Consider the following 19,589-nt stretch of genomic DNA (forward strand, 5'->3'; position numbering starts at 1 on the left):
AACTTTTGGAAAGCATTTTTTAAAATGCAAGAGCCTCTATGTATTTATTAATTCATTCCAAAAATTATATAAGTGGCTCTCCTTTGTTTTTTTGTTGTTGTTTGTTTGTTTGTTTTGTTTTGTTTGTTGGTTGGTTGTTGTTTGTTTTTCTTACGGTGCTAGGGATTGTGCCCTGGGCTTTGGTTATGTCAGGCAAGCATTGTATCAATGAGGCACATCCCCAACTCACCAAAAATTAAATAAGTAAAGGTAATTTTTCTTTTATTAATTTTATTACCTTACCATCATTTAAATAAATTGATTCTAATTAATCAGGTAAAAATCTTTGCTTTAGAGTATCCATATTTCATTTTTATTTAAAATTTTTTTAGTTGTTGATAGACCTTTATTTTATTCATTTATTTATGTACTGTGCTGACAATTGAATCCAGTGCCTCACACATGTGAAGCAAATGTTCAGCCACTGAGCCACAACCCCAGCCCATTCCATATTTCATTTTTACAACTTTCTTATCAGTAGTTTAGTTAGTTGAAAGCACACAACATTGGAATTTTGTCATCAGACTTGTCTTTAGTTGAAAGGATCCATCTTTTACTTAACATTGCCAGTGTTGTCTTTCTTTTTTTGGCTGGGGTAGGGGGCAGTACTGGAGATGGAACCCCCAGATGGTCTACCACTGAGCTATATCCCCTGCCCTTCCTATCTATCTGTCTGTTTTCATTGACAGGGTCTTGTTAAGTTGCCCAGGCTGGCATCAAAATTGCTGTCCTCCTGTCTCATACTCAGTTGCTGAAATTACAGGCATCCAGCTATCACTGTCTTTATTTATTTATTAGTAGTAGTAGTAGTAGTAGTAGTAGTAGTAGTTGTTGTAGATGGACAGAATGCCTTTATTTTTAGGTGGTACTAAGTATGGAACCCAGTACCTCACACATGGCTAGGCAAGTGCTCTACCCCTGAGTTACAGCCCCAGCCTGTCACTCACTGTCTTTTCTTTCTTTTTTTTTTTTTTTAGAGAGTGAGAGAAAGAGAGAGAGAGAGAATTTTTAATATTTATTTTTTAGTTCTCAGCGGACACAACATCTTTGTTGGTATGTGGTGCTGAGGATTGAACCCGGGCCGCACGCATGCCAGGCGAGTGCGCTACCGCTTGAGCCACATCCCCAGCCCCTGTCTTTTCTATTAAAACGATCCATTGGGGAAAAGAGCAGTTCTTATCAAAACTTCTTAAAGAACAAACTAGGCCTAGTGGTGCACGCCTGTAATCCCAGCAACTCGGGAGGCTGAGGCAGGAGGATCACAAATTCAACTTACCTGTGTTAAAATAAAAAGGCCTGAGGATAACTATGTACTTTTTCATAAGTTCAATACAAATAGCTGGTAATCACCTTCATTTAAAACAACTTCAGAACCCCAGCACTGCAAAAAAATATAATGGGACAATTAATTATATTTCATTGTGTTGTTAATTTAAATCAAATTATCTTTGAGAAGTGTAACAAATTTATGCATTAAAATTCAAATTCAACTCAAAATATACATGATACACACGTTAATTTATACATATGTATATTGTGTGTGTGTACATACATGTATCATGATGACTCCAAAATAAAAATTAAATGGTAGCCTTTTTCTTTGGGATGCTAAATCCAAAGTTTTCTAGTATAATATGAATATATCTGCTATGATTTAGAGCTTCCCTAAGTTAGTATTGTAATTTTTTGTTTCTAAAAAAGAAAACATTAAGGGGCTGGGGATGTGGCTCAAGCGGTAGCACGCTCGCCTTGCATGCGTGCAGCCTGGGTTCGATCCTCAGCACCACACACAAACAAAGATGTTGTGTCTGCCGAAAACTAAAAAATAAATATTAAAATTATTTTAAAAAAAGAAAACATTAACTAGTTTTCTTATGTCTGTTAATAATACACATTCTTACAGGTTGAAAATTCCACCCTTAATTCCCAAAGTACCTCACTTATGAACCAGAATGCACAACTCCTAATCCAGCAGTCTTCCTTAGAAAATGAAAATGAATCCTTAATCAAAGATCGAGAAGACTTGAAATCTCTCTATGATTCTTTGGTCAAAGATCATGAAAAGCTGGAACTTCTTCATGAACGGCAGGCTTCAGAGTATGAATCTCTCATCTCTAAACATGGAACTCTTAAGTCTGCCCACAAAAATCTTGAGGTGGAACATAAAGACCTTGAAGACCGGTAATTAATTATATTTCATTGTGTTGTTAATTTAAATCAGATTATCTTTGATTAGTATAATAAACTTATGCATTAAACACATCTAAGAGGTAATTTATGAAGGAAATATATTTAAATTTATGTGTGTTTTATTGATACTTATTAACATATTCACTTTTATTTCTAAAATATTTTCTTTCTTAGAAATATTATAAACCAAATACCTAATTTTTTTCCAGTTACAATCAGTTACTAAAACAGAAAGGACAACTGGAAGATTTGGAAAAAATGCTCAAAGTAGAACAGGAAAAGATCCTGCTTGAAAACAAAAACCATGAGACAGTAGCTGCAGAATACAAGAAACTTTGTGGTGAAAATGATAGGTAAAAAATATTTATATTTACTTAACAAATTTTTAATTTATATTTATTTAACAAATTTATATTTATTTTAATTTATATTTGTTTAACAAATATTTTAATTTTGTTTTCCTCTTATCTGAAATTTATATTACCACTCTGTGATACCAACCATAATGAGGACTTAGAATTTTAAAAAATAGACTCTTTGGTACAATTCTTTTTACAGGTTAAGAAGGAGGGAGGGTAGGAAGGAAGGAATTCTTCTTAAAAACCCCATAGCAAAATCATGCAGCTATGGAATCACTCAAAAACCTAATTTTCTTATTTTCATGTATTGGTCTCTCTTGTTTTATTCAACTATTAAGTTTTTAAGTTACATTATTTAACAAAATTTCTACACTTTTTTTTTTTTGCTACAGTATAATTAAACCTGATCATTTATGTCTTTTTTTCACTATCTTGGTATCCCGATTCTTGTCTTTTGAAATTGCTATAAAGATGGGCCTAGTGGAGGCTGAAGAAGGAGCATGATAAATTTAAGGCCAGCCTCAGAAATTTAGCAAGACCTTGTCTTAAAATTGAAAAATGAAAGGGACTGTGCATATAGCTCAGTGGTTTATGCCCTCCCTCTTCAGTTTAATCCCCAGTCTCTCTCTCTCTCTCTCTCTCTCTCTCTCTCTCTCTCTCTCTCTCTCTCACACACACACACACACACACACACACACACACAAACAAACAAATTGAAATTACTACAAATGAGCAACCTCTTATTTCCTTGGCTATGTGAAGGTTTTTCTTAAAAAGCTTGAACAGCTGTGACATTTATACTACAATTACACTGCCATAGCTGAGGGACCGAAAGATAGCATACAAAATTCAAATAGGGATTGTTCAGTTATGAATTTAATACGTTTGAAAGAGCCATTTCTTTTTTTTTTTTTTTTTTCCTTTTTTTTTTTTTTCATGTGCTGCTGGGGATTGAACCTAGGGCCTTGTGCACTCAAGCAAGCACTCTACCAACTGAGCTCCAGCCCCTAATACAATCCTTTTGTAAAACTAAACTTTGTTTTCCTTTTTTTTTTCAGTTTTAATTTTTATTGTTGGTTGTTCAAAACATTACATAGTTCTTGACATATCATATTTCACACTTTGATTCAAGTGGGTTATGAACTCCCATTTTTACCCCGTATACAGATTGCAGAATCACATCGGTTACACATCCACTGATTTACATATTGCCATACTGTGTCTGTTGTATTCTGCTGCCTTTCCTATCCTCTACTATCCCCCCTCCCCTTCCCTCCCCTCCCCTCCCATCTTCTCTCTCTACCCCATCTACTGTAATTCATTTCTCCCCCTTGTTTTTTTTTCCCTTTCCCCTCACTTCCTCTTGTATGTAATTTTGTATAACCATGAGGGTCTCCTTCCATTTCCATGCAATTTCCCTTCTCTCTCCCTTTCCCTCCCACCTCTCGTCCCTGTTTAATGTTAATCTTCTTCTCATGCTCTTCCTCCCTACTCTGTTCTTAGTTACTCTCCTTATATCAAAGAAGACATTTGGCATTTGTTTTTTAGGGATTGGCTAGCTTCACTTAGCATAATCTGCTCTAATGCCATCCATTTCCCTGCAAATTCTATGATTTTGACATTTTTTAATGCAGAGTAATACTCCATTGTGTATAAATGCCACATTTTTTTTTATCCATTCGTCTGTTGAAGGGCATCTAGGTTGGTTCCACAGTTTTGCTATTGTGAATTGTGCTGCTATAAACATCGATGTAGCAGTGTCCCTGTAGCATGCTCTTTTTAGGTCTTTAGGGAATAGTCCGAGAAGGGGAATAGCTGGGTCAAATGGTGGTTCCATTCCCAGCTTTCCAAGAAATCTCCATACTGCTTTCCAAATTGGCCGCACCAATTTGCAGTCCCACCAGCAATGTACAAGTGTACCCTTTTCCCCACATCCTCGCCAGCACTTGTTGTTGTTTGACTTCATAATGGCTGCCAATCTTACTGGAGTGAGATGGTATCTTAGGGTGGTTTTGATTTGCATTTCTCTGACTGCTAGAGATGGTGAGCATTTTTTCATGTACTTGTTGATTGATTGTATATCCTCCTCTGAGAAGTGTCTGTTCAGGTCCTTGGCCCATTTGTTGATTGGGTTATTTGTTTTCCTATTGTTTAATTTTTTGAGTTCTTTGTATACTCTGGATATTTGTTTTCCTTTTTTAAAAATCCCTAATTTTGTAGAGCCATCTTTATTTTCATAATCAACAGGGATTTTTGTTTGTTTTGTAGTATTGGGGATTAAACTCAAGGCTTACACATCAATAACAGTTTTTCTGTTTGTTTGTTTGTTTTGTGGTGCTGGGGATTGAACCCAGGGCCTTGTGCATGTGCGGAAAGCACTCTACCAACTGAGCTATAGCCCCAGCCCAGTTTTTTTTTTAAATACCTTTATTTTATTTATTTTTTTTATGTGGTGCTGACAATCAAACCCAGTGCCTCACATATGCTAAGCAAGTGCAGTACCACTGAGCCACAATCCCAGCCCACACATCAATAGTTTTGAATTTAGTTTTCTATGGTTAAAACTAGAAATTCTCTACTGCAAATTTGACCTTCAATAAGCTCAATATCAAGCCAAAATAAAAGACTGTACACATCATATATAACAAGAAGAATGAGAAATTACACTCCATTATATATGATGTATCAACGTGCATTCTGCATTTGTTTTAAAACAAATTTAATTTTTTTTAAAAAGACTGTAGTTTGTAAAGAGAATATATATGCATAGTTTATGTAGTAAAAGACTGTGACAAATTATGTAATGTAAGGATAGCATCATTTTTATTACATGCCATATTGGGGAATATTTACTTTGAAAGTCCCATCTTTTAGCTAATCTTTTTCCATTGCTGGGATTTTAACATAACTGGGACAGTTCATGGACCTAGGTGGGCCTTACAGTAATCTAATTGTGTACATTACATAGGGGCCTCCTGAGAAAGAACTTAACCAAAATGAAGAAATTGAGTATAAGGAGCTTGACCTCAAAAATTCTCTAAGGTTAGAGGGAAAGAGTGATTCTGAGTATTTTCTCTTTCTTGGATTTGCCTTTGCCCAGCTTTTATGGATTCATGTCTGTGTTTTAAGGAAAGAAAAGGCTTTAAGTAAAACATGAAAGAGATGTTTTCTTTAATAAGTATATTTATGAAGATATCTGAAGGATAATAATTCATCTATTCCTTAGTCTGTTTAATCTAAGGTAATGCCCGACCAAGAAAGTTTCCCTCTTAGACTAGTTTGTCTTGGCCTCTTTAGAACTATATTCACTCAATTGCATTTTGTTATTAATGTTTTAAAGGGCAGTATATAAAAATTCAAAGAGCTCGGGCTGGGGCTGTAACTCAGTGGCAGAGCACTTGCCTAGCATGTGTGAGGCACTGGGTTCAATACTTAGCACCACATAAAAAAAAATAAGCAAATAAAATAAAGGCTTGCTATTCATCTACAACTACAAAAAAATTAAAAATAAAAATTCAGCTCATTTTAACATTTCCATAGAGATACTAGGACCTTGTACATTATCTCTTTATATAACCCGTACCACCCCCCTCAATTGAAGCATGAGCAGGAATTTTTTTTTTCAATTGTAGATGGACACAATATCATTGTTTTATTTATTTACTTTCATATGGTTCTAAGGGTCAAATCCAGTGCCTCACATGTACTAGGTGAGCACTCTACCACTGAGCCACAACCCTAGCCCAGGAAATTTTTTGTCATAGTTGTCGATGTACTACGTAGCTGTCTCAAGTTTGACCAGCTATTTTACTCATGGTGTGCATTTGTTAATTGATTCAACCCATTTGCTGTATGTTTCTGATTTTGCCATTTTGATCTATTTTTACCAAGTCTTAATTTTATACATATATTATTTTTATTTATGATTTTTGTAATCTGGTTTAAATTCTCTGAGGAATGAGTTGAGTGTAAACTATTAGATGCTCTGAATAGGGACCACACTGAGCAAGTTTGTTTCATTTGGCTGCCTCCCTTTTTCTTGGGTTTCTGCTCTTAATGTTATAGGATAGAGGTTTGCAAAGCACTGCTAGCTTAGCATGCCAAAGTACATGCCAAATTCAGACTGCTCTCTGTTTTGGTACAGCCCCAAAACTAAGAAGAATTTTTATATTTTAAAGGGTTGGTGGGATGGGAGGAAAGGGGCATGCTACAGACACTGCATGTGGCCCACAACTTAAGTATTTACTCTCTGGTTCTTTACAGAAAGTGTGTCTATCGCTTCTTTCCTTAGAGATCAGTGAACCTTGTTCTGAATATAAATAATGGGGGAAAAAAAGAGAAAGCTTTGTTTCATGTTGAATTTTAAAATCTGAATTCTCAAAAATCAAAACTGAATTGGTCACTTCTTCTTTTATCTTTTATTCTAAATATTTTTATTAATGCTTTTTGTGACAAAATAGTGAGCATCTTTCTTTCTTTTTTTAATATTTTTTTGTAGTTGTACACAATACTTTCATTTATTTATTTTTATGTGGTGCTGAGGATTGAACCCAGGGCCTTGCACATGCGAGGCAAGCGCTCTACCGCTGGGCCATAACCCCAGCCCGCATCTTTATTTAACCTATTTAAAGGCTAAAGATTCTTTTCTACAGAAATGTACTCAGAAATTTGTTAATCTAGTTTTCCCAGAAAAGAGACTGATTCTTGATCAGTTTAGTAACTGGCAAAGTATCTTGTATATTCTTTAAATATATCTTTTATTTATACATTATTTTTACAATATGTAATTTACATGAAAGCTATTAAGAGAATCTAATGCTATTTCTGTTGTGATTTCTAATTTTAGGTTGAATCATACATATAATCAGCTTTTAAAAGAGACTGAAGTTTTACAAACTGACCATAAAAATTTGAAAAGTCTTCTAAATACTTCTAAACTGGAACAAACAAGGTTAGAAGCTGAATTTTCAAAACTGAAGGAGCAGTACCAACAGCTAGATATCACGTCCACCAAGCTGAATAATCAATGTGAGGTGAGCTTTAACAAATTGAATCACTATTTACTTCCTTTGGATATCAAAACATGCCTAAAAAATAAATAATCATATTGTAACAACATCAGCAGCATATAATTAGTGGTATGTTTTCAAAAGAATTGATCACAAATAATTGAAAATTACAAGTGATTTAGAAAAACCTACTGTATCTTTAATTTCATTCATTTTTATTATTCATTTAAACTTTTATGTCCAGATACTTTGAATTGTAAAGTTATGTGTTTCCTTAGTGAAAAAATGTTTATGGTACACCTAGTGTGATACTATAAACCAGTAGAAAGGAAAATTAGTTTGAAAGCACATACATTTAATTACCCAACAAAGTTAAAAGGTGCAGAGCATTCATTCTACCTATGATTTATAGAAATCTAAATAACATATAGTTAGGTAGGTGTACTTGGTAAATCAACTCCTCAAGAAATAATAAAATTGGATAGAACTGTCAAAAAATATTTTAGAACTCCAGAACTCAAGTAATGGCATACAGAAAAGTGAGAGGCACTTATTAGAGAAAAATTGCTCAACCTTAGAGAATAACTGTGGTTGGTTTTCTGAGGCATTTTTATCTTGTGGTATCTCTTTCCTCTGAAGTTCTAACAGCACAAAGTAAGCTGTAAAAACCAGCAGCACTGCTCTTAGAGAAGACTGGCTTGATTTTGAGCAGAGCAGGGAAAAGCTCCTTACCCAGATAGCCTGAGATTAAAGTACATTGAGGCAAATAATTGACTAGCAAATTAGTCAGAAATTTAACTAAGACATCCAAGAAATAAGACTACCACAGTGAGTTTTGGTAGGTCTCACCAAGTGGTCTGGTATCTGGTATGCTGGTCAGGAGAGATCAGAGAAGGCCCTAGCTATCTGCTTCTGCCTGGCTGTCACAAGTTGGGACAAATGTTAATCTTTGGCTAGGGGTGAAGTCATGTAATAAAATGATTTGGAAAACGTAGAAGTCTAAAGTGTAAGAAAGAGGTTGGGGATGGTAGTTAACCTTGGTGGGAAGGAAAGGTGACTGCAAAGTAGCATAGCAGTGTTACTGGAATACAATTAATGTTCTGTTTCTTGATTTGGGTGCTGTCTTAACACGTTAACTTTGTGATAATTCATTGAACTGTATATACACACTTAAAATTTGTTCTCTTTTCTGTATATATGTCTCGCTGGATGTGGTGGTGCATGTCTATAATCTTAGCAATGTGGGAAGCTGAAGCAGGAGGATCACAAATTTGAAACCAGCCTCTCAGCAACTTATTTTGAGCCTGTCTCAAAATAAATAAAAAGGGCTGGGGATGTGGCTCAGTGGTTAAGTGCCCAGGGTTCAATATATGTCTCATCCATTGTCTTTTAACATAATAACAACCATAAATCCTCAATGGTGATGGACAGTAAACATTTCTTTGTGCTCAAGAGTTTGTGCATTAGCCAAGCAGATGTACCAATCCACCCACTAATGTATAGACCAGTGATTTGCTTCTGCATTTATAGTTACCTGGTAGATACGCTGGGCAGCTGCCTGAGATACCTCTTTACTGTTTTATGTGGCTTCTCGTCTTCTAGAAGGGTTTCGATAGACTGAGGTGAAGTATACAAGGCCTCTTGAGGCCCAGGTTTGAACTTTCACACATCACTCCCATTTATTCTTGGGCAAAGGCATTCCAAATTCAAGAAGAGGGGAAATAGATTCCACTGCTTGATGGGAAGAGTGAAAAGTCATAATGTAAGAAGGTGTGGATAGGAAAGAAAATAACTTTTTCAATGAATCTACCACATTATATTTCAATATAACAATATATAAATAAACCAGTCATGCTACAATATTGATATTTCTTGGATCAAGATGATTTTGTATGGTTATTCATAGTAAGTATCATTCTTCCTGATTTTCTTTACCTTTTGAGAATTTTTCATTAACTATCTACTATGTGACATAGGTATACTTTATTTTCAACAGTTGTAGCATGGTAAGAGCTATTCTCATTTTATAGCTCTGAGAATTAACTAACTTGTCCAAACTTTCTTAGCCACTTAAACAAAAGACCAGAGATTTGATCTAGCTTTTAAACTATAAGTAAAACAATTTTTAAGGTAAAAAGCAGTATTTTGGGGCTGGGGATATAGCTGAGTTGGTAGGTAGAGTGCTTGCCTTGCATGCACAAGGCCCTGGGTTCAGTCCCCAGCACCACACCAAAAAAAAAAAAGTATTTTGGAACAGATCATTTATGATATATTAAACCCAGTGTTTGAGGGAATAAGAAAATACATTTGTATAGCATATAATCCACTGCTGTACCTGTCATTATCACTAAAATAATCATTCATGTTCTGACCAAAGTGAAACCATGTAATTGTTAAAACAGCAGAAGTCTTTGTGTAGTACTTAATATATTTTAAATGTTTTAGGTCAGGTGATTTATGTAAAATGTAAATGTTTAAAAAAATTTTTTTGTGTGTTGTGTGTTTAAACAGTTGCTTAGCCAACTTAAAGGAAATTTGGAAGAAGAAAATCGACACTTACTAGATCAAATTCAAACTCTCATGCTACAGAACAGAACACTTTTGGAGCAGAATATGGAAAGCAAGGATCTTTTTCATGTTGAACAAAGACAGTATATGTAGGTATCCAATAATTTCACACTCTGAAATAGTAGTCATGATATTAACATTGCCATACCTGGTGACAGAGAAAATTTCATACTCATTTTTCTTGATTATCAACATTATTTGAATATGTGTTTTGAGTGCTTATATTCCAGAAACATGAAACACATGGTTCCTGCTCTGAAAGAATTAGTAATATAAAGCAGTAAAGACAGGTAAATACTTTTTAATACAATGATGCTAAAGCTAGGTTTGGTGGTGCTTTCCTAGAATCCCAGGTACTTGGGAGACTAAGGCAGGAAGATTGCAAGTTTGAAGTCATTCTGGGCAATTTAGCAAGAAATTGTCTCAAAACAAAAAGGGCTGGAGATGTGGTTTAGTGGCAGAGTACTTGCCTAGCATGTGTGAATCCCTTGATTCAGTTTCGAATACTGTCAGTATAACACAAACACACATACACACACAATGGAGGTATGTATAGGGGCCCCTAGTTTCCAAAGATGAGACTTGAGCTGAGACTTGAAGTTACAAGAAAAAATTTGCTTAAGGTACATACTAGACCAAAATAGATAACAATACAAAAACATGGAGGTATGATGAGTGTGTTGTAAGAACTAAAAATTAATTATTATTTCTATAGCCAAACTGAAGGAGGAGGAACACTAGAGAAGTGGCTAAACCTTAGGAGCCAGTTCACAAAAGTTTCTTTATACCATACATTGGAGTTAAGATCAAATTACATGGGCCTGGGGAGGTAGTTCAGTGGTAAAGCACTTATTTAGGATGTGCAGAGCCCTAGGTTAAATCCCCAGCATAGCAAAAAATTTAAAAATTAAAAAATCAAATTATATGAGAGACAGAATTAGCCAGCTAAATTATTCAGAAGTTAAGTACATTAAGAATGGGGGAATTTGATAAGACAGAGATTTGGACCTGGGCAGGTCAGTGTATTATACCATGATTCACCTGTATTAAATTCTTCTTTTCCCTTTCCCCACTAAAATAAGAAACACCATAGTGTCATAGAAACTGCCAGCTGTTGAAATCAAACAGCTCCTAATTTATGTCCAATTTTTCAGTTTTATCTGAAGACTACAAACAAGTCACTTCATTTCTTTGATCATTAGCTGCTGCCTCTCTAAAATAAACAGCTACTTCCATGACTATTCTAAAGTGTAAATGAAATAATGCTTTTCCGACTTGTTCATGATGGTAAGCCAAGGCACATCTGAAACCAAAATATATATATATTTTTCAAATATCTATTTTATTATAGAATTTAGGGTAGGGAGCATTTTTTATATTAATGCACATGGAACACAGGCAGAGTTTGCATGAATTTTTTAAATTTTTATTTTTAATTTTTTTTGAGGGGGGCATGGTACTGGCAGTTGAATTCAAGGGTGCATGCTAGGTAAGCACTCCACCACTGAGCTACATGCCTAGCAGTTTTTAAATTTTTTTTTGAGATAGTGCTGCCTTAAGCTGGCCTTGAATTTGTGGTCCTCCTGCCTCAACCTCCTAAATAGCTGGAATTACAGGTATCTGCCATCATACCCATCTCAGAGTTAGCATGAACTTTTAAGATAAATGCAAAACCTTAAAGAAATTTCACATTTGTTGCTGGCCACGTTGGACTACAGCCTTTTTAGGAATATATGTTCCTTTAGTCTCTGCCATATTGTAAGTTAAAAAGCACTGAGTATATATAAAGTTCTTGGCATTTGAGTTTCCTGTTCCTTAAGCAGAGGTATTATCCAAAGTTTTGTCTTAATATTCTGACCCATGGTAACTAATTTATTTCCAGAGTTTAAGTGATGTTTTTGTATGGTTGATTTCCAAGTATTATTATCCATTCTGACTCACTGAATATAAGTTAAAAATATCCTTATTTTATGTTGGACATTTCTAGCCAAATGCCTCTATCACATGATTCTGGCAGGAGTGACAGTGAACACAGGTAGTATTGAGAAGTTTCTAATGATCTTTCTTTCTTTTTTTTTTTTTTTTTTTTTTTTTTTTTTTTTTTGATACCAGGAGCACTTTACCACTGAGCTAAATCCCTAGCCCTTTTTTATTTATTTATTTATTTATTTATTTTTAAATTTTGAGACAGAGTCTCACTAAGTTGCTTAAGATTTTACTAAATTGCTGAAGCTGTCTTTGAACTTGTGATCCCCCTGCCTCAGCCTCCCAAGCTGGTCAGATTACATGCGTGCACCATTATGCCCAGTTAAATTGGAAATTTGAAGAAAAGGAGACATATGGAAAAAACCCATTGTTCTTCCTAATAAACAAACTTAAGAGTTGTCAATCATAGTGACCATTTGTTTACATTTGGGGGAAAAAGTTATATCATAGTCCCAGAATAATTTAATATCATTCATAGCTGTACAAAACATGACTGCATGTCCTAAAACATTTTTATTTTTATAGTGATAAGTTAAATGAATTAAGACGGCAAAAGGAGAAATTAGAAGAAAAAATTATGGACCAATACAAATTTTATGACCCATCTCCTCCTAGAAGGTACTTTTAACCAAATTTTATGAATTTTTATTTTGGAAAATAAATTGTTCTAGTTTTGAAGACTTCTAATTCATGAGGAATTTATGTGTTGAATTTTAGACTAAGAATTTTTTAAATTATTCTATTAGGAGAGGCAACTGGATTACTCTAAAAATGAGAAAATTGATAAAATCCAAGAAAGATATTAATCGAGAACGTCAGAAATCTCTAACGTTAACACCTACCCGTTCAGACTCCAGTGAAGGATTTCTTCAGCTGCCCCATCAAGATAGTCAAGATAGTTCTTCAGTAGGATCAAACTCTTTAGAAGATGGCCAAACCCTGGGGACCAAGAAAAGCAGCAGTGAGTGCTCAAACTTTTAAACCTAGTGTTGATTTAGGAGTCCTTTCTAAAGATTTAAAAAACAAAACAAAAAACACTTAAGCAATCTTTTGGGAAAACAATCTGACGTATGGTATTTCTTTTTAATCCAATATCAAATTAATCACATACTGCAGTAATACCCAGTCACATAATTTTCTAAAATATACTATGCATCATCATTTGGCCTGAGAGGTAAAATATTGTAGAAAGAACATAAGCGCCAGAATAGGTCTGCCACTTGCAGGTTGCAGATTGTTTTAACATGAGCAGTTTTTAACTTTTCTTTATACTTTACAGGGTGGTTATGAGAAACAAGTAAGAAATATGTATAAGATTCATTTTCATAAATATTTATAATAATCAAAATAAGGCATTTATAATTGGGGTTTGCTCATATACTTTGAGCAATTTGATGGTTATCAAATTAGAGAGGGATGCTTGGGAAAAGTTTTGATTAAAATGAAATAAAGATGTGAATTGGCATACTAAACTTGTGATTTAACTTTTTATTACAAATTTTAGAAGTATCACATCATAACATGCTCTATACAATTTGTAACCTTTTTATTTGGCCACTAGTTTGCTTACACAGCAAGAGCAAAGTAAAAGCCTAACAAATCATATTTCAAGAGAAAAAAAATCCAATAAGTTAACTATTAGAGTTCTTAAAAATATGTAAACCAGGCACTTTGAATCCTCTCACATTATCACCAATATAAATGACTAAATTTTTAAATTTTAAATGAGCACACACATAGATACACCCCCATTCTTTTGAAATAAATAATAAGCAAAAGCAGCTGCTTCCCCCAGAGATAGGATCTACACCTGAGTGATTCTCAGAGTATTTAGAAAACTGCACAGTGTTTGAGCTTCAGGTGAATTATCTTTGAAAGGGAACAGTTATTTTGGAGTGAGGATATTAAACATTTTATAACATGTATTTCAAAATACAAATATAATAGCCTGAAAACTAGAATCCATAGGCAAGCAACAATAATAGAAAGTAAACATGCATTCTTACATGTAAACACTAATCTCTAGAAAGCAGTTTTGATTCTATTTCTCCAAATAAAATTATTGTCATCCTAGGTCTTTTGCGATCTACTCTTGTCCACAAAGTTGTAGTTATTGGTTTAGAGAAATCCTAAAGTTTTCCTTTAAAAGATGTTTTAACTGTCTCCTTTAGATATAAAATACCTCACACTAAGTAAAAAATGGTAACACATCTACTTCATTTTTTTTTTTTTAGTTAAACAAAGATGTTTTGATTCAGGTATGAGAGCATACACAAGAAAGGCACAGCAATCTCTTTTGAGGTCATCCTATCTGTTAGAAGTATAAATCTGTATTTCTTTCATGCTGTCTGCCAGAACATTCAGAAGAAGCAGAAGGATTCTTGCTTCCGCTTTCGTACAGTTGTTCATTTTTAGAATTTTTAAAGCAGACACAAAACCCAACAGTATTAATATTCCTTTAATTTTAAGTGTGCTTTGGAAAAAGAATATTGTATATTTCCAAACTAACTGCCATAAGAAGAATCACATTTCATCCCTGGCAAATTTAAAATTTTTTATCGTATCCATTTTGGAAGAGTGTCTGTCTGTCAGTAGAGCAGTCTTTGGAAAACAGTTGAAAACAGAAAAATAAAAAAGTGTCTAAACAAAACAACATGTGTGTGCATGCATGCTGCAACCACCCAGCTTTGTTTTAGCTAAGTGTCCATTTTTACATTGCTTTCAGTCCATTCTTTTTAATCATTGAAAACAGCTGTGTTTACCAAGTTTGAGGAGAAATAGGTCAGATTAAAGACCTTAGCAGTCAAACAAGTTAAAAAACTGTATGTCCATTGCATTCTCTTTAATGAATGATGCTTTTCAACTTATTAAAAGAGGTTCAAAGATTTACAAAATGATAGCACACCCTGAGAAGGGTGTGTAATGTGTTTTTAAGTCTTATAAAAGTTGTTTTCCCAACTCCTATATTACATTTCTGGGGTCATAATTTTTTGTATACTTAAGATAAATCTTAACTAAAATGTAGCTTATGAATGATTATGTGACTCAAGTGAACATTTTAATTTTTATTCTAATAACTCCTATGCTTGAGTGGTAATCCCTTCACTGATAAAATTTTTTCACGCAATGTCTTTTTAAATAAACTCATCCAAAGCACCCTTTGAAATGTTTTAAAATATTATATGCATTTTTATCTCATTTTGCTTACTTTGGGGTGTCTTTATCTTTTTCACTTTACCAGAGCTTAGTGCTTTCACTTATTACTGCTGTCAATATATTCTTTTTTTCCTTTTCCCCAGCCAACTTTTTGTAAAATGAACTCCACATAATTGCTTGTTTCATCTTTAGACTTTGGTTGAAACCATATGTATTTCTGTAGTACTGATAAATGATGCACTAGAAGACAGTTTAGATCAATATTTTTTTCATTAAAGTTTAGGGGGAAAATGAAAGGTAACTTCAAAAGTGTCTTTAGATTATTCAGAACATCTTTAGGGACCCCTAATTTTTTGTTGATGTGTTACAATAGAATGTACAGTTTCCTAAATTATTTTTTCTAAAATAAAGCTTTTAACTTCCAAAGTAAAAGAAAATAAGGGCTTAAAAAGCCTTGTACAGTTTCATCATGTACTTTATGGAACACCAATAGCCTAATTTTTAAAGTTTGCCTTTATGATTTAACTAGAAAAATTGGTCCTTTCCTAAGTAATTCTAACCAATTCCTGTTTTTATAGTACTTTAGCCAATTTAAGCTTTCCAAGTATGTTCCTCATCATTGTCTTCAGTGCTTTTCCAAGTATTTTAAAATATCAAAGTACATATTTCATATTTCATTATCATTCAGCAGCATGAGAATAAGCTTTAATATAGCATACATAGCTGAAACTCAAAACATTCATTTCTGTCCTTAATTTCAACATTTAACTCCCATCTGTTCTTCTCCCTTTTTTCTTTCATTTCCCTGTTTCTGTTTTTCCCTCATGCTCTGACATTAAAGTGGTTGCACTGAAAAGACTGCCCTTTTTGAGGAACAGACCGAAGGATAAAGACAAAATGAAGGCCTGCTACCGTCGTTCCATGTGTAAGACTTTATGACAGTTCAGCTTCTTTCAAATGACTACACTAGATTCCATTACTAATTTTTCACTAACCTTTCTCTGGACTGTGCCAGTTTATTATTTTGCAAAGTGCAGTCTTCCTTTACTACAAGGAGCTGGAAGAATCTTTTTTCCAAAGTTTGCACTGAGTTTGCATTATATGTATGTCTACTGATACATATACATGCATATGTTTAATAATACATGTAATATACTTTAAAATTTCCAGTGCTTTCTGAAAGTTGGCAGAAAAAAGAACATTTTATATGCCATGGAGATTTTTTTCCCTCAAGAAATTTACTTAAGGAAAAAATAACAAAATCTTTAGTATTAGGTATTTGTTTACTTAACAAACCTGGTTAAATAAATAAATAAAATGGCCTATAATCCTTGAAAATGTTTGTCATTCTTTATATAATAATATTCTGGGTTTCTTTTTTTCTAAGTGGAATGGGTAACTACATAATCACGTTAAATGTCTCTATCACTTTGGAGATCATCTCTTTCAGGTTTTTATTCAGTGGTGTACTTATTTATAAAATGAATAATTTCTTCAATAACCTGCTCTGACCAAGGACTCCTTCATTTTCAATAGTGATGCTATATAAGAATTGCTCTCCATCTTAATTCATTCCATTTTGTCACCACAAAACCACATTATGAAGGCTTCTAATTATATTGCACATCATTGCGCAAAAGCATGGCAATTGTACCTAGTAAAATTCCTTTCTTTGTCTTTTAAAGCGGGTGGAGGTGGGATAAAAATATTTACTGAAACTTATCAGCCTTTGGCCTCCTCATTTCATTCAACTGAATGCATGTCATAATTCAAATGACCTCGTGTTATAGTTTTTTTTAATGTCCATTTTCATTAGTTCATAGACAAAAATCAGATCATTTTTAATACAAAATAAAAATAAGAGCAGTACATTAACCATGCTGATTCATTTGCTTTCATTTGCATCCCAGCCATGAATGACCTGGTGCAGTCCATGGTCCTAGCAGGAGGACAGTGGACAGGTAGTACTGAGAATTTGGAGGCTCCTGATGATATTTCAACGGGTAAAAGGAGAAAAGATTTGGGAGCTATGGCCTTCTCTACTACAGCCATCAACTTTTCAACTGTCAACTCTTCTGCAGGCATCAGATCCAAGCATTTGGTTAATAATAAAGGTATAGGCCGTCTGCTATTTGCACTGTGGTGTCACTGTTGACAACAGGAATTTTAATTTGACTTTCCCGTGTTCTTTTTTTCAAACAACCTTAAATAATTATCAAAACATAATCTGGATTTAATTTGGAGGAATTTCCAAAGCATTTCAAAAATTTAAAACATTACACAAATAGTTAAAATCTACTCTAGGCCTACTTTTATAATAAACAGCTGATAAACTAACAATTGAAAAGGAGAAGTATACCAGATAAAGAGTGAAAAAAGGAGAAAGAAATCTAAGTTTAAAAAACAAAACAAAATGTAAAAGTACTACATAGAACAATCCAGGTTCTTGTTTTACTTTCCAGGGCCACAGGAGTGATTGTTTCATTGCTTCTGACATTTTCCCTAAGCAAGTCAACTCTCATCAGAACTGCTTGATTCTTTACTTCTATTTCCAGTTTCTGGCTGAATCTATGAAATATGTTAAGTCAAGATATATGTGATTGAAAAATAACTTCTATATTCTGTGTAAATAATATTTTGTAGTGGTATTGTTTTGTTACAAAAATATGTTTATATCCATTTTGCTATTTTATGTAGATGCTACATCCTTTGAAGACATAAGTCCACATGGTATTAGTGATGATTCTAGTACGGGATCAAGAGTTCATGGTAAGATATGGTCCTTTATTTAGGGAGTACACATTAAATACTAAATGGGAATGCTGACACTCTTGCATTGAATAGGTGAATGTGGCATTGCCAGCAAGCATGTTCTGTCTGTCCTGAATCTCAAGTTACTTCTGCCATTTCTTCAAACCTAATCCTCCCTTTTGTCCTTATTAATATTATTGTTTCTCTGTGTTTTCTGGTTTTTTTTAATTTATTTAAATTAGGTATATATGACAGCAGAATGCATTTTGATTCATTACACAATTGCAGCACAACTTTTCATTTTTCTGGTTGTATACAATGTAGTGTTGCACCATATGTGCAATCATACATGGACCTAGGATAATGATGTTCATCTCATTCCACCATTTTTCCTTCCTCCTCTTTACCCAATCAAAGTTCCTCCATTTTTCCCATCCTCCCCCATTATGAATCATCATCCACTTATCAGAGAGAACATTCAGCCTTTGATTTACATGCTTTTTCTTTTAATCAAGGTCATTTATAAAATATGCCTGCACAATCTCCAAAGATAATTTTATTTCTATTTTTACATAAGCTTAGTTATAAGAGTTTAATTTTACCATTGGTTTGTAAATACTCATTTTGGCAAAGGATGAACTTTAGCAGAGTTTCTACAATTGAATATTTCAGATTGTTTAATTTCCACCTGAAATCATATGTTAAAAAACTAAACCATTATTAATAATAAAAAATGGATAACATAATACAGGAATTTCATGGAATTTTAAGCAGGGTTTTAAGAAGTAGTAGCATAGGGCACTGTGAACTGTACGGTTGTTTCTATCTATTGTAGATAGGACTACAATCTGAAAATGTCTTTGCTTTCTAAACTACAAGATTCACCTGTCTGTGGGCATGCTTAGTCTGTGAAAGTATGTATGATTGCTTTCTCAAAGCATTCTGTGATCAGAATGTACAATTCAGTGTTATCAGCTTAGAAATTTTATCACACTGTCTCCTGATTTTTTCATTTAGCTTCAAGACCAGCCAGCCTTGATAGTGGCAGAACATCCACTAGCAATAGCAATAATAATGCTTCACTCCATGAAGTCAAAGGTATGCTGTAGGTAAATTTATTAATGTAATCCATCCATTTCCAGTACTAATTAAAAGTTTGGGTGGGGCTGAGCCTGTAGCTCATTGGTAGAACACATGCTTAGCATGCACAAGACCCTGTTTTCAGTCCTCAGCACCAGTGGGGAACAAAGTTGGAGATGAGATTACATTTCCAGGATAAAGTGTGAAATACAAATCTGTGTTTGGAACATAGTCTTTTGAACATCTGTGTTTTTTTCATTGTAATACATATGTATTTCAATTAATACTAATGTAAAAACAGGAGCAGTTATTTTGGTTTCAGTTTTTCATCTTCACAGATAAAATATTCGTGTTGTACATAAAAATTGTTCATAGGTCCTTATTTTACTTACATTTTGTTGGACATCTAAGTGATTGTCCTTAATTTTCTTATGATTCATGTACTTTAAAC

The 19,589-nt window shown here is 33.8% G+C and overlaps 1 protein-coding gene across 11 annotated transcripts in view; it reads left to right on the forward strand.

The window, feature by feature from the left end:
• Window positions 1–19,589, forward strand: part of CCDC88A (coiled-coil domain containing 88A) — a 220,116-nt gene that overhangs the window by 188,007 nt on the left and 12,520 nt on the right. For 8 of the 11 annotated variants that reach the window (XM_081265240.1, XM_081265237.1, XM_081265246.1 and 5 more), the window contains 10 exons: window positions 1,943–2,220; window positions 2,439–2,582; window positions 7,435–7,621; window positions 10,109–10,254; window positions 12,677–12,769; window positions 12,898–13,112; window positions 16,149–16,232; window positions 17,218–17,421; window positions 18,005–18,076; window positions 19,076–19,156. In XM_081265240.1, coding sequence (XP_081121366.1) covers window positions 1,943–2,220; window positions 2,439–2,582; window positions 7,435–7,621; window positions 10,109–10,254; window positions 12,677–12,769; window positions 12,898–13,112; window positions 16,149–16,232; window positions 17,218–17,421; window positions 18,005–18,076; window positions 19,076–19,156 — 1,504 coding nt within the window. The remainder of the gene's footprint in view (window positions 1–1,942; window positions 2,221–2,438; window positions 2,583–7,434; window positions 7,622–10,108; window positions 10,255–12,676; window positions 12,770–12,897; window positions 13,113–16,148; window positions 16,233–17,217; window positions 17,422–18,004; window positions 18,077–19,075; window positions 19,157–19,589) is intronic. The other 3 variants (XM_081265244.1, XM_081265245.1, XM_081265239.1) reach the window with 1 other exon arrangement.

This window comes from Spermophilus citellus (assembly GCF_964194105.1).
Source record: "Spermophilus citellus genome assembly, chromosome: 13".
In the NCBI taxonomy this organism is placed as follows: Eukaryota; Metazoa; Chordata; class Mammalia; order Rodentia; family Sciuridae; genus Spermophilus; species Spermophilus citellus.